Source organism: Priapulus caudatus, unplaced genomic scaffold, assembly GCF_000485595.1.
Source record: "Priapulus caudatus unplaced genomic scaffold, Priapulus_caudatus-5.0.1 Scaffold1011, whole genome shotgun sequence".
Taxonomy (NCBI): Eukaryota; Metazoa; Priapulida; class Priapulimorpha; order Priapulimorphida; family Priapulidae; genus Priapulus; species Priapulus caudatus.
The window spans coordinates 42,337-56,076 of record NW_014578072.1 but is presented as its reverse complement, the minus strand read 5'-3'; the positions used below and the strand labels follow the sequence as shown (position 1 = coordinate 56,076).

The following is a 13,740-nucleotide window of genomic DNA, read 5'->3' as shown; positions in this document are numbered from 1 at the left end:
CATGAACGTACGTAGCTCTGCGAGGCCCGGCATCTAGCTGATGAAATACCATAAATAGTTAGTCCTATGAGTCATGTAGATATACATCGGATTTGGTCTAAAGAGCCGACAGAAATGAGGAAGGGAAAATAAACATTTGTCTCAAAGACGGCCATCTAGAAGAACACGCGACAAGAAATACATTTCTCTCTATGAGACAAGAGAGCCACAAGGGTGGTACGCTACGATCTTTGTATGAAGATTTATAATTTCCTTTTGACAGCTAGATATTACACACGCATCGTTCGATGTCCTCATATTCGCAGGGAGGGCGTTGGTAATTCAAAGACCAACTGCCGACACGCTAACAGCCTACGTTGTGACGTCGTTGATCGAGTCCAAGGTTGCTGATACAGAGCGAGCCATCTCAGATGCCTTCTCCTGCATTGAAGGCGAAACCTTCGACGACGCCTACACCACGGCCCTGGTGGCTTACGCGTACGCCCGCTACGGTGATATGAACAAAGCTCAGGAATACTTGGATAGGTAAAAACATGCGACCTTAGATGGTACATCAGTTCACCTGCACTAATGAAAACTGAAATTATCTACTATATCGCCAATAAGTGCGGTGTCTTTCACGTTATTGAATATTATATATAAATGAATCGTTTTGAGACATCAGAAGTTTAACACTGAGTTGAACATTCGACTGTCTTTCCTCTTAATACGTTGCTACCAGAGTCGAAGAATACATTGTAAAATTATACATGAATAGATCTGTATTAGAGGAGCCGCATAGCACTGTAAACTTTATCACTGATTATGTTTCAATAGGTTAATGAAGCTGGCTGTACGAAACGAGACGGCACAAACTGTACACTGGGAGAAAGCAGAAGCTGAAACGGTCGACGTTACGTAAGTAGAAAAATTTATTGTTTTATAGTCGTCGTATAGTGGTAATTTTTAGTGTTCGGGATTCCTATACTCGTTTGTAAGTTACCCCTACTATCAATGTCTGTGAATTCACAGATTGCCATGGAACCGTCAGGCCGAGAAGAAGTCGATAAACACTGAGATGACAGCATATGCTCTGCTGACACTGACGCTGATTGAAAGCGATGATTCGACGCTGCCACTCTCTATCGTCAGGTGGTTGACGCAGCAGCAAAACTCACGCGGTGGTTTCACATCAACACAGGTACTCAACTTGAGCTATCGACGTTCAGGCAGCAATGCAGCTCATGACATGGTCCGCACAACTAGCCTTAGATTTCGTGGATTGAAACAGATTAACGTAAACTCATATATGCAATTAAGGATCACCTCTCATTGTCATGGATCGTAAATGCTAATTGATAATTAGCATTTCATCTAATTCTGTTTCTACTATTGCTCCGCAGGACACCGTAATCGCTCTGCAGGCTCTCTCCCAGTTCGCTATGAAGTTTTTCGGTTCGCAAAGTAGCAGCGACATTACGGTCAGCGGTGACGACGTTGACGCTGCTGTGAGCGTATCTGGCACCAACAGCCTAGTCCAGCAGCTGGTCGACGTGCCCTCGGTGCCCAGCGTGCTAGACGTCACAGTGACGGGGTCACGATGTGTTATTATTAAGGTGAGCTAACTCGACGAGGGTACGTGTTACGGCTCCGACTTTTCAATGGTAGCAGTGATGCTCTGCTGTCATCGTGCATCATGCTTTAACACCAGAAACCTTACGCCACTGCTCTTTTCCATATAAGATGTAACTTTTTTGCCATTCTAACGCTGTTGTGCTGACTGAATGCATAACCAACGTAACAACTTGTGACGGACAGATTACAGCGGGACAGCGGTACAAGCCTGAGTTTTTTAATTGCAGGGTAATGTCTTCTACAACCTGTACGAAGAACAGAGAAGAGTCCCCGTGTTCTCCGCAACAGCAAACGTCATGACGACCAACTGTAAGACGTGGCAGATGACAGCCTGCGGAACGTACGTACACATCGCTCTAACCGCCATGACAGTACTCGTCTAAGCGACTATAGTTTAATGCAGCCGTATAGATGTCCCACTTTAATTCCCTACTCACGATACACATGCACGCACACACGCACCAGTGTTGTAGTCGAGTCCGCACCCCCCGAGTCCGAGTCAGAAAACCTAGGAGTTTTAGTTTTAAATTCTTGTAAACTGCGTGTTACAATATGTACAGTTGTGTACTATGTATGTAGTGGCCTCGAGCCGGCCTCGACCCGAGTCCTCGAATCCGAGTCCGAGTCATTGCACTCCGAGGCCAAGACCGAGACTGAGACCAAGGAAAACGGTCTCGAGGCCAAGACCGGCCTCGAGGCCTACAACACTAGCATGCACGCACGCACGCACGCACGCACGCACACGCACACATATATATATACCCGTTCCTTCCTCCTATTACCAAGTCGTTCATTCTATGTTAAAAATAGGAGAAATAAGCTCATTAGTGATGAATTACGTAACCAAAACCTTGCAACAGAAGAACGTAGTACGCGTGCCGATATTACACTGGGTTTACTAAATCAGTTTATACTTATTCCACCCTAGTTCAGTTGCCTTACTTGCAGAGTGAACACATGGCAATTTCATGAAACAGTGCGCAATACCAACTGCTCTACTATACAAACACATATTTTCTATGTTTTAGGTACACTGGTGAGGAGGAATCATCAAACATGGCGATAATCAGTGTAAATATGGTGACTGGATTCTCTCCAGTGAAGGAATCATTAAATAAGGTAACAAACTATTAATTAAATATAGTATTTGCTGCGTAACAGAACGACAGTTAAATTTAACTAGCTGTGAAAAAAATTGTTTGTGTACCTATATTGTCAAGAGTTCATTTCTTTCACTTGTTGTAACAATAGTTTTACTCGCCACCCAGACGTGCAAGCACGCAGGCATCTTTACACTAATAAGCCATGGTATTATTGTTGAAAGTTTCCAATTTGGTTTTGTATAGATTTTTGAGAAGCCCAGTAAGAATTCACAATTGAAGCGTTTTGATATTGAAGGCAAGACTGTAGATATCTATGTAAACGAGGTAAGAATCTTCCGTCATCTGGTAAAAAATATATCGTGAGATCATTCAGGTTTTATTTTACTATTGATATATCTCTTCTTTCGAAGGTAACCTGATTTGACACAATACAACAATAATGTAGTAATGTAATTTAGTAGTGTAGTCTGTCAAATAAGGTATGTACAAAAGACCAGTATTTTTGCATCCCCATGAAGAAATTCTTACAGACCAATAACCGTATTTCAGTTCGAACCAGGCGAGCAGGTTTGCGTGACCTTTGACCTGGAGAAATATCTAGACGTGGAAAATGTGAAGTCGGCTGTTGTGAAGGTGTACGACTACTATGAGCCAGGTAAATACAACAGGTGGCGCCACATAGTCACTACCTACTATACTTTCACATACTGGTCTGTTAGAGGTTTAACATTTAATTTAACAGTGTCAGTCAGAGAACCTGACCACGTTTATTTATCATTACAGAACAGACAGCTTCTACTCTGTACAGCATTGAAGAATGCAAGTAAGCAACTGAGCGAGCAATTCCAACCAGCAGGAATGGCTATCGACTTACTTGAATATTAACAATTATTTGGGAAAAGCTTTGACGTAGTAGACATCGTACCACTGACTGCTTTTTGGCTAATATCCTTATCAGCTGTATTCACAGAGATTCACAAAACACATGCGTCATCTTAATATTATTATTCATCGTTTTCACATTACAAATTAATGTTTTAAGAAATAATTATTAATAAACAATTATCTAAATGTGTACTGCCCTTATGCATGCAGTACAATATATGTATTTTTACGGACACGTACTCGTGTAATTATATGTATACAAATATTTTTATTAAAAAACTTGATGGCTAGTCATTCTTGTAATACTGTATTTTATCATGAATACGTAAGACAGTAAATGTGTTGGTGTTCTGACTTGAAATGACTAACAATTTCGTATAAATGTATAAGACATGCATATCATATATGCAACGTTTACTCTGCTATTCTTACACACTGATTTTGGATAACACACAGATTTTAACTTTCTAAGTCAAAATCACAGTAAATGATTTCACAAGAAAAAAGCACAATATGATACAATGTGAGAGGATGACATAATTGGCACCTGCATCATACACCTGAGATTGTTGATGATCTGAATATTGTCAAACGATGCAGTGTTCATTTAAGACCATTCTTGCCAGATCATTATTGCCACTGTGCTGGTATATAAGTGACAGATTGAATGCAGTTTCTCGTTTCAGGTCAAACAGTTCCTGAAATAACAATGATTATTTTTAGCCAGGTGCAGCACCACTAATTTCGTAAAAGCTAATATAATTTGTACACACACGTACACACACGAACGCATGCACGTACGCACGCACGCTCGCACGCACGCACGCACGCACACAATATGAATAGATCCATGAATTCATGATACATAAATAATATGTATATCAAATGATAATTTCATCGAATGGTGTAGTTACCTGGTGATGGTCTTCTTTGATGGCTGGCCCAACTGCTAATGCTCTTTTATAATAGTAAACAGCTGCATATAACAGACCTAGAAAAAGATACATATATTACAGTCATGTGTTAGATGTAATTTCTATGATTAGTTCAGTTGTAGCTAGATCACTGCCTAAATCTCAGGTGGCAGCTGCCTATAGGTTAGGTTTCTCTAACACAAGTCTGTATTGTTTGCACATCTGTACTACCAAGCTAACAGCATGAGCCAGTATAGACTCAGGCCTCGACGCTTATTTTCAGATCTGGTTGTCCTGTCGGGCAACAAGAAGCAATTTTTACTTGTCCGAATTTTTCACTGATTATGTGGACTCAAGGCAGGCATTCCAGGTTCGTGCTCCACATCAACAGCTGGTGTTGTCTTCTCTGCAGCTATAATTATTGTATTTATGTTGATAACTATATCTATGATCATAAACATGTCTAATAATATCCCTTGTTAAAAAATACGTATCGTGCACTGCTAACCAAAGCCTTACTTATCCCAATATACTACTTTGTGCGCAATAACATCAAATTCATGACACAAATATGCAAATATTTGCTTGCTACATTTCTTAATAAATTATCATTGTTTTACTTTCATTAATGCTCAAGTAACTCGGGTCAAATGAACATTATTTGCTCGATATAATGTTTATATTCACGGTCATTCTGTCACTGCTATTTACTCTCGCTTTTTTTTGTTACACAGGATCTGGGATTATTGGTCATGTCAGACATGAACGTTGATGCGAGACCGTGCAAGCCTGAGCCACGCTTTATCTACCTACGTCGTTTCGGTATATATAGCATATAGACAACATGTGACGAAGTGTTTGTGAGAAAATATCGGAAACATTTAAATGAGATTTCACTTGATAATATCATTAAATCAGTCATTTCAATAACGTTTGAGGCTGTAATTAATCCAGAATATACTTTTCCATTTGTTTGTTCTGTAGGTCCTCAGCTAACTGCGACATCTTTTGGAGGATTCGAGTCTAATAGACGTACTAGCTTTGCACCGCAACCTACTTTTGCGACGGGCACCGCATTTCCCACGACCAGCTCATTTACCACGTCCAGCTCATTTACCACAACCAAAGACGAGTTTATTGAAGACCCACAAGAAGCGCCATCTACGCCTGACATAAGAACCTTCTTCCCAGAGACGTGGCTATGGACGCTTGAAAGAGCCAGGTATGTAATGCAAATAATATGAATAATGTTATTTATCATATTATATTTCATCAAATCATATTTCCTTCTCGCTCCTGGTATAGTATTAGGATCTGGCGCATATATACGCTGACGATTTGGTTTCTGCATAAAGGGAGTTGTTTTACGGCATGACGTTGCGGGCCTTGCCCTAACATCACGAGGTATCGATGGAAGACCTATTACTTCATATTACTATTACTTATTACATCGTCACGTGAGACTAATGAGGATTAATTAAGTACCTCATGTGATCAGATGTAAATCTAACATGTAATTGCGGTAATGACACCCGGTGTGGCAAGTTAACTCGCAGTGCTACCAGTGGACTAACCCCCTACTGTAGCATTTACTGTGAAAGCAGCTGCATGCAGGGCCTCAGGGTTACGGAAACGGAGATAGGCACCGCCCTATGCGCCTATACATAGGCGCGGGAAAGATTTAACTTTGCGGGCTGCTTTTTTCAAGGACCTTTTAAAACGTTTGAAGTGAGAATGTAGTGCGATAGCGCCCTGGGTCAGAGGATGTTAGGAATATTAAATAACTAGAACTTTTCAGTTGTCCGATCGGGCAACTAGGCAAGAGAATAACTTGTCCGACATAGACTTTCACTTGTCCCGGGCAATCGGACAACCGTTAGTGTCGAGGGCTGAGACTACATATAGATATACATATAATGCAAGTACCGAGCTGGTGCATGGCTCTACCCAGATTGTAGAAAGTCTCCTGACACTCGCCCCGTAGCTCGACATACTGATTCAAGAATGAACAACCCTGTAGGAGAAATATGGATTGAAAGACATTATGATACATATCACATGAATTATAACTGTTTGTTAAGGTTTTAAAGTTTTATTATTACCCATGGAGAACATATTATTTATTCCCCGATTTATTTATTAGTTTAGCCACAATTGTGCAATCATAATTCTAAAACAATATCATAAGACTACAAATGAAAGTAATAAATCGTACTTAGTACTATTACCTGCAAGTGCTAAAATCAAGCTGATCGTTCTCAAATTTAGCAACTAGTATCACCATACTTATGAGGATTACCAAGCTACACTATCACATTAACACCCAACACACGTGTGCTCAGAAGCATGAACGCACGCAAGCACGCACTCAGACACATCACTAACCTGAACAACGAGAGAATGTCTCTTTGAGGAAAATTTCTGCGAAGCCAGATGGAAAAACGTGAGCCCAATGCAAAGACTTATGAGTGGGTCCTTCGGAGCTTGTCTAAAAGCAGCAACATACTCACCTGCAACATGTTCAAAGTTTGGTTTTCCATTGTAATTAATCATGCTAATCACTTCAAGTATAACTATTCCACATTGTTTTTTTCCATCAAGCACATCCCCTGAAGTAATTAAGCCCTAAACAGTAAATGCTTACAGCTGAGTGATATGCTGTTATGCGATGCACACCCTTTATGAAAGGCTTACCTAGTGAATGCCTGAAGCTAACCGACACTATTGCTACCTGACAAATCCTCCGACAGAAAGCTTACTTAGCAATCACACGAAGCCAACTGACACCATGCTGCTACGGCACGTACCCGACGATATGGCTTGCTTATCAATTATTGCTCCTTATAGATAGACAACCTACCGAGCGAATGCTTATAGCTGCCTGCGACAACAGAGTTGTGTCCATTGAGCATTTCTAGAGGCAGATGGTCGGGTTGCTTCATAAGCAGACGCATGCAGAAGCGGTTGTGTCGAATGTCGTCCGACCAGGTGATGATCTGACATAGTAGGTTCCACGCAGAATTATTCTTCATCTCCTACAACGCAACAGAAGGAATGGCAGAGAGTGAGGAATGACGAGAACTTTCTCGTATGAACATCACATGAAAGCTAATCATTTCAATGTTCACATTGACATTAGAAGCGTTTCTCGCACAAAGTGAAATTAGAGAGGAAAGACCTATTCCATTGCAAATATAATCGACCATTTAAATAACAAAAGATGTTGTGTCCAATTATAATTTATAAGTGAATACAGAAAAAAAGGTATTTCACTGACTATATTGAGGTACAAGTACAAGTGAGAAATGTGCACATTCCAAACATCTAACAATACCTTGACACAGATTTCCTTGATGATATTATATGCAAACTCAAAGTTCTTGTTCATATAACATGCCATCAGGCACATAAACTCTGCCTCCTGAAATATAGAACAACTGTAATACTACTAATACCGTATAAATAATCATAACCAGCACTCTATTAGCAATCTACTGAAGGCCACTGAAGCTCGTACAGGAGAATTGCACACCTTGGCTTTGTCTGGGTCGTTCATGAACTGTGATGAAGTGAGAGCTGCAATAGTAAACGTCTCCAGCTCTGCATGTTTCCCCAATTCATGCATCTTGTGACAGACCTGTAACCGGTGAAGAACAAGCGTTGTTACACCAACTAAAGTAATAGAATGACAGGGTGAATAGATGAGAAATAACTCATTGTTACGAAATTAACAGAGGCGGTACGAGGAATAGGTGATAAATGTTTATAGGTATATAATGTTTGTCAAGCTATAAGGTGGAATATCATTGATTAAACAAGTTACAAACTAAATTGAAGTAGAATTATATGGGGCAGAGTACACGAGTTTTGTATATGTGAAGAATTGCCACATCTCTTCACATCACTGCATACACTCACCCTGCAATACAAATCCCACATGTCGTCAGGGGAGGCCGACTTTTCATTAGTGAACAAGCCTGTAATAGTAAAATTCACACAAGCCTGTACCATACAGTATCACTACAGCTAAAAACACAATATCTTGAAAAAGCTACTACGCGCCGCACTACGCGCCGCACTGTTACACCAATAGTGTAAGGTAATAGTAGGTACATAACACTGAAGTAATGACAAGACAATTCATACAATTACAATACTGTTCACGCGCATACAACACAAACAACAAAGACCGTCTGTGAGATAATTGTAACATGAGACATTACAGGTCCAATAGGTGCTGCCATGTACTTCCTGAAGCCAGTGGCATTTCTACAACGTGGCAGGCTGGACTGTGGTGGTGGAATAAATCTTTTGTTCAGATTATATATATTACACGTCAGCTCTTCCGTCTTTACTTTAGAAATACAACACCGTCATTGTAAAAAATTTGTTTTGCTTGTGCGTACCTTCTGATGTCGACTCCATGTTGCACCCTAAGTATCGCAGTGCTTCCTTTCTGTGCCTTAAGCTCCTATTCTTAATGATCACTAGCAAAACCAAGAAATGCCATTAGAACCATTTGGAGCCATGTCATATTATCATCATCAAAATCATATGAAGCAGTAAATACGTCTAGTAGCCTGTAAAATGACCTGTAATTTAAAATGTGGCTCTCAGCTTAACATTATAATGCAGATCTATGAGTTCTGTAGATGTACCAATACTGTACGTAGACTGGCATAGGAAGATCATTGGATATAGAGCACTATTATTTAATTAACTGTAGGGATTGATTACCTGCATAATTTTCATAAAAAAGTTAATACAAAGGTCACAAAGCATATGGTCTCCTCAGCACTAGTGATTTCACTACCTACCGCCAAGATATGATGGCCGGACGACGTCCTTGAACTGACTGGACAGCGCATGTTTGCTGCAGCGAACAAACTCTTGCCACTTGGCCTGAGAGTAGAGCAGGTTGCAGCGTTGCAGCAGCAGAGCCAGGTCTGGAGCCACAGCCTCACCGCTGGCATCATGCTCAACTACAGGCAGACGTAATGTCTATGAGCAATCACCCACCAAACGTCCTTGCTGGTAGATTTATTATTAGCATCCCACACGCCTGGTAGGTCCATTATCAGGTATCCATAATTCTGTCTGATAGATTCATTATCAGCACCCAAAAACTCTGTCTGGTAGATTTCCTATCAGGTACCCATAATTCTGTTTGGTAGATTCATTATGAGCTACCCATAATCCTCTCTTGCAGAATTACTTTACTGCCTACCTATAATTCTCTTTGATAGATTCACAACGAATTTCGGAGCATACCGTGTGTGAGAGCCAGCAAAGCTTCGTCGTGTCTTCCCAGCTGCTGCTGCAGGGAGGACAGTGTCATTCTGGCAGACATGTGAGAGGGAGCTAGGTCCACTACCTGTCTGTAGGCCTGCACTGCATTCTGCATCTGCCCCAGTGCATTCAGACACTCGCCGTAACGCAGCCAGACAGCCGCCTGTAGGAATTCGTGATAAAATTATTCGTACCTTGTGCATTGCGAAAGCACTAGTGCGCGAAATTTCCTCGATGCAGATTTTCCATGTGCATTGACACACTTTGTGTAATCATTTCCAATGCCAGTAACTCTGCATTGCAAATGTGTGCATCTCTAGCTCTATTACAGAGAGAAGTTCTAAGAAAAGCTACGTGGCAACACATTAATTACCAGATTGTAGCTGTGCGAGTTGACGAGAGTGGAAAGGATGGGTAACGCATCCTGGTATGAGCCGACCTCCATGTAAGCCTCTGCTACATCAAGACACAGATCGCCCATATCTTCTGGCGATTCTTGGAATAATGGCTGAACGATCATCTGCAAAATGCACAACATGTAAATTGAATTAAAGCATATAATTAATAAAATAATAAAAGATGACAGTGGATTCCTGTTTTTAATGATACTCAATTTAAATTATAAACATTTAAGATTCCATGTGACAGATGGACATAAATGAAGATAAACAGTGACAAACCTGCGCTATATTATAACTGAGGTGAATCAGGCACACAACAAGTTTAATCCTCAGGTCTATCGGCAAGGCATCAGGAATATTATATCTAAAAAGACAATGGAGCAAGATTTTGAAGTTAATCACAACAACCAAGGTAAATTTAATTCATATGATTCAAATACTAATTAATCATTCAAATCATGAATTAATTCATATCATTTAACATAATGTCAGTAATGCTGACAGGGTCTATGTCCCCCAGGGTACTGCCGGAACGTACCCTAGATACGGTCCGGTATACCGGAACGTACCCTGGTACTATCTAATATGCCGGACCGTACCTCGCCTACTCCACTAACGAGTCTAGGGAGTCGCCTATGCCTACTCTCTAACCCTAACCCTAACCATATCAGATAGTTACCAGGGTAGGTTCCGGTATAGCGGACCATACCCAGGGTGCGTTCCGGCAGTACCCTGGGAGAGTCAGTAATGTTACACACAAAATGTGTTATTAGTAATAATTAATTTACTTAAAACTTTATTCCCTGTCATGGCCACTATAGAGAGCAGCACTGCAGGTTCAATTGTGTGCATCAACGATTATCATGACAAGTACATAAAGCAAGCTTAGAGTTAGGTTCCTAGTGAGCAAGTCTCTTGCCTGTCTGTTGCTGGTGCTTTCTCGTCATGCACCTTATACAAGATCTTCACCCCGCAGTGTCGGCAGATGAGGTCCAGGGAACTGTGAAACTGCTTCTGAGAGATGTACAGCTCCAGAGCAAGATTTATATCTACACCGGGAAGAAGAAACAATTCGCTCATCCGACACACAAACCAGATCATTGTGAAACAATGAAAAACAAAATGAAACGAAGGAAAGTCCCCAGTTCAAAAACAGCAGGGTCACAAATTAATCTAACGTCAGTTTGGTTTTAGAAGTAGCACCTTGCAAAAGACGTTTCCAAAAAGCAGATATTTTATGGTATAATTAATCATCGCATCTCAGTAAAAATGTGCGTCAGTGTGAACCTATATCCCAAATCTAAACGACATAGCTTTTGTTCTTTTAGTAATAAACAAAGCAACAGACACTGAAGGAAACCACGGCATTATCACAGAGCCAAACATTGTACAGAACAAACTGACCAATCAAAAACGGATACATGATAACAAAAGTTAATAATAACCATTGATAAAACTAATGATGATAAGCTAACCTTCAGAGGTTATAGAAAGTGGATGAGCCTGAAAGGCAGCTTCCATAGTAGCGATTGCCAGTAGAACATCACCACTCTCATGCTGAATCTGTGAACAAAGTAGAATAGGTGACAGGGTATTAGCCAGGAATGAGTATCGTGGGAGCGCAAAAAAATTATTTGGGAGTGCAATTTTACAAATGTACACGGCTTTAGATCAAAATTTTAGGCCGTGCTACACATTTTTGGCCGTACAGTTTCAAAACTGACCGTGCAAATCACGGCTGCACGGCTCGCTGGCTAATATGTTGATAGGTGAAATGTACAAATCTTGAACCTGTGAAACCTGTGAATGAACCTGTGAATTTTTACACAAATATAGATAATTACATGCAAACAGATTTTTTGTACACACAACACCCGACTTGTTATGTAAGTGTTCATTATTGCAATTAGATTTTATACAATAGCTTGTTAGTGTTTCAACTTATTTCTGCTCACTTTCAATATTTAAAGTAACAGTTGGATTATTTTCGTAAAGTACTCATTTTAATTAAATAATTGAGAAAGGAAACCCGACTGACTACACATGGCAGGGTGCACTCGTATGCCTACAATGGATAACAAGGTGAATCACCCTCATTTACCCAGACAGCAAGTTTTACATGTAGGTTGAGCTGACATGGTTAGATAGTGTTATGAAATCATATGCGACTCATTTATATTATAATTTATTCAAATAAATTTCACATGACCCAATAGTGTGTATAACTAGTAAAATATGTATCTACATCTGTGATATAAAATGTATAAATAACTTTAAATTTTTATTAATGTAAATATATAGTTTGGAACATGAACATTCAATATAATATATAAAAACCATATGAGAGAACCAAACGAACAGAATTCAAATGTGTTTTGTATATACAAATAATGTCCTTAGACATTTACAATGTCTTTAAATAGAAATAGAAATCTACATACCCTTGCAATGTCTTTGGATAGATGCATGAATTTATCTCCATCAGATGGCTCTAGTAAATTCAGGATCACAAGGTAACCTTCCAATGCTCTCTTTTGTTCATGCAGGGCTTCATAGCACTTGCATCGTTCCCACAACAGTCCTGGATTCTGGGGCTCGCCCTTGATAGCTGCAACAATTCAGACGATGCAGAGTAGATGTTTTCAGTGGCGCTCATGCAAGACCAACATGGACATGGTAAGTAAGCTATGTCAGGACACTTCCTATATAATCACACGATAAACTGTAAATAGGCAATTGTAGACTGGGCTAAGGACATCATCTGCTAACATACTAGGGTGAGTATAGAAAACCCAGGGTACGTGTATGCCAGCAAAGCAGGACCAACAAGTATAGTAAAATAATTATATTGTAATAGTTTCGTCCCTGGGTTTTATGATTAGAGTTATGGCACCATATTGGTGGATATATGTTTCCATGAACCTGACTGATTGCGTGACGTCAGTGTACGTCAGTGTGACGTCAGACCACCACCGTCCCATAGAAATAATATAGATAACCATATTATTATATTATCTATATCCAACCTCAATATCCAACACAGAGACTCCTCAATATGGCGCAGACCGTTACCGTGGCAGGTGGTAAACACCACAAGCAGCACCAGTAAATAGGCGCGTTCACACACAAGAAAAACTGCGCTGCTCACCCGCTAATAGCGGAGATAATAGTGAGCTAATTGTGTCGTTGTTCACACAGGCGAATATCTCGCTAATCGCCGCGGTGCAAATATCACGCCGCGGTGCAAATAAGCGCGCTGATTCCAAATTAGCGCAGTCTGAAGTGGTCTTTGGAGCGCACTATTTCGAGCGCGATTTAGTGAGCTAATTGCGTTCACACTTGTAAAAAGCTCAGTTTTTCGAGCGGGCTGCAAAAACCGGGTTTTGCAGCCCGCTAATTCACACCAGTGTGAACGCACCTAATATAACAACAGTATTACATTGTATTCGTTACATTCCTGGACCCGGTTCCACAGTCGTGGATTAACTTTAACCCTGAGTTAAGGTTAACTCTGAGTTAAATTCACTAACTCTG

General features: G+C 40.4%; 2 protein-coding genes across 4 annotated transcripts in view; one reads left to right on the top strand and one right to left on the bottom strand.

Annotated features, from left to right (window-relative positions):
- Window position 1: 1 nt before the first annotated feature.
- On the top strand, window positions 2-3,905 carry LOC106814942 (alpha-2-macroglobulin-like). The gene is made up of 10 exons (XM_014819334.1): window positions 2-7; window positions 263-525; window positions 817-897; window positions 1,012-1,180; window positions 1,383-1,595; window positions 1,842-1,954; window positions 2,643-2,733; window positions 2,961-3,041; window positions 3,267-3,372; window positions 3,501-3,905. The coding sequence occupies exons 1-10, from the start codon at window positions 2-4 to the stop codon at window positions 3,542-3,544; spliced, it is 1,167 nt and encodes a 388-aa protein (XP_014674820.1). The 3' UTR covers window positions 3,545-3,905.
- Window positions 3,851-13,740, bottom strand: part of LOC106814945 (general transcription factor 3C polypeptide 3-like) — a 33,924-nt gene continuing 24,034 nt past the window's right edge. For all 3 annotated transcript variants that reach the window (XM_014819336.1, XM_014819337.1, XM_014819339.1), the window contains 16 exons: window positions 12,648-12,814; window positions 11,682-11,769; window positions 11,126-11,255; window positions 10,486-10,570; window positions 10,179-10,325; window positions 9,788-9,968; window positions 9,334-9,498; window positions 8,923-9,003; window positions 8,435-8,493; window positions 8,049-8,153; window positions 7,851-7,937; window positions 7,377-7,551; window positions 6,902-7,026; window positions 6,443-6,530; window positions 4,517-4,593; window positions 3,851-4,300 (listed from right to left, as the gene is read on the bottom strand). In XM_014819336.1, coding sequence (XP_014674822.1) covers window positions 4,190-4,300; window positions 4,517-4,593; window positions 6,443-6,530; window positions 6,902-7,026; window positions 7,377-7,551; window positions 7,851-7,937; window positions 8,049-8,153; window positions 8,435-8,493; window positions 8,923-9,003; window positions 9,334-9,498; window positions 9,788-9,968; window positions 10,179-10,325; window positions 10,486-10,570; window positions 11,126-11,255; window positions 11,682-11,769; window positions 12,648-12,814 — 1,871 coding nt within the window. In that variant the 3' untranslated portion in view covers window positions 3,851-4,189. The remainder of the gene's footprint in view (window positions 4,301-4,516; window positions 4,594-6,442; window positions 6,531-6,901; window positions 7,027-7,376; window positions 7,552-7,850; window positions 7,938-8,048; window positions 8,154-8,434; window positions 8,494-8,922; window positions 9,004-9,333; window positions 9,499-9,787; window positions 9,969-10,178; window positions 10,326-10,485; window positions 10,571-11,125; window positions 11,256-11,681; window positions 11,770-12,647; window positions 12,815-13,740) is intronic.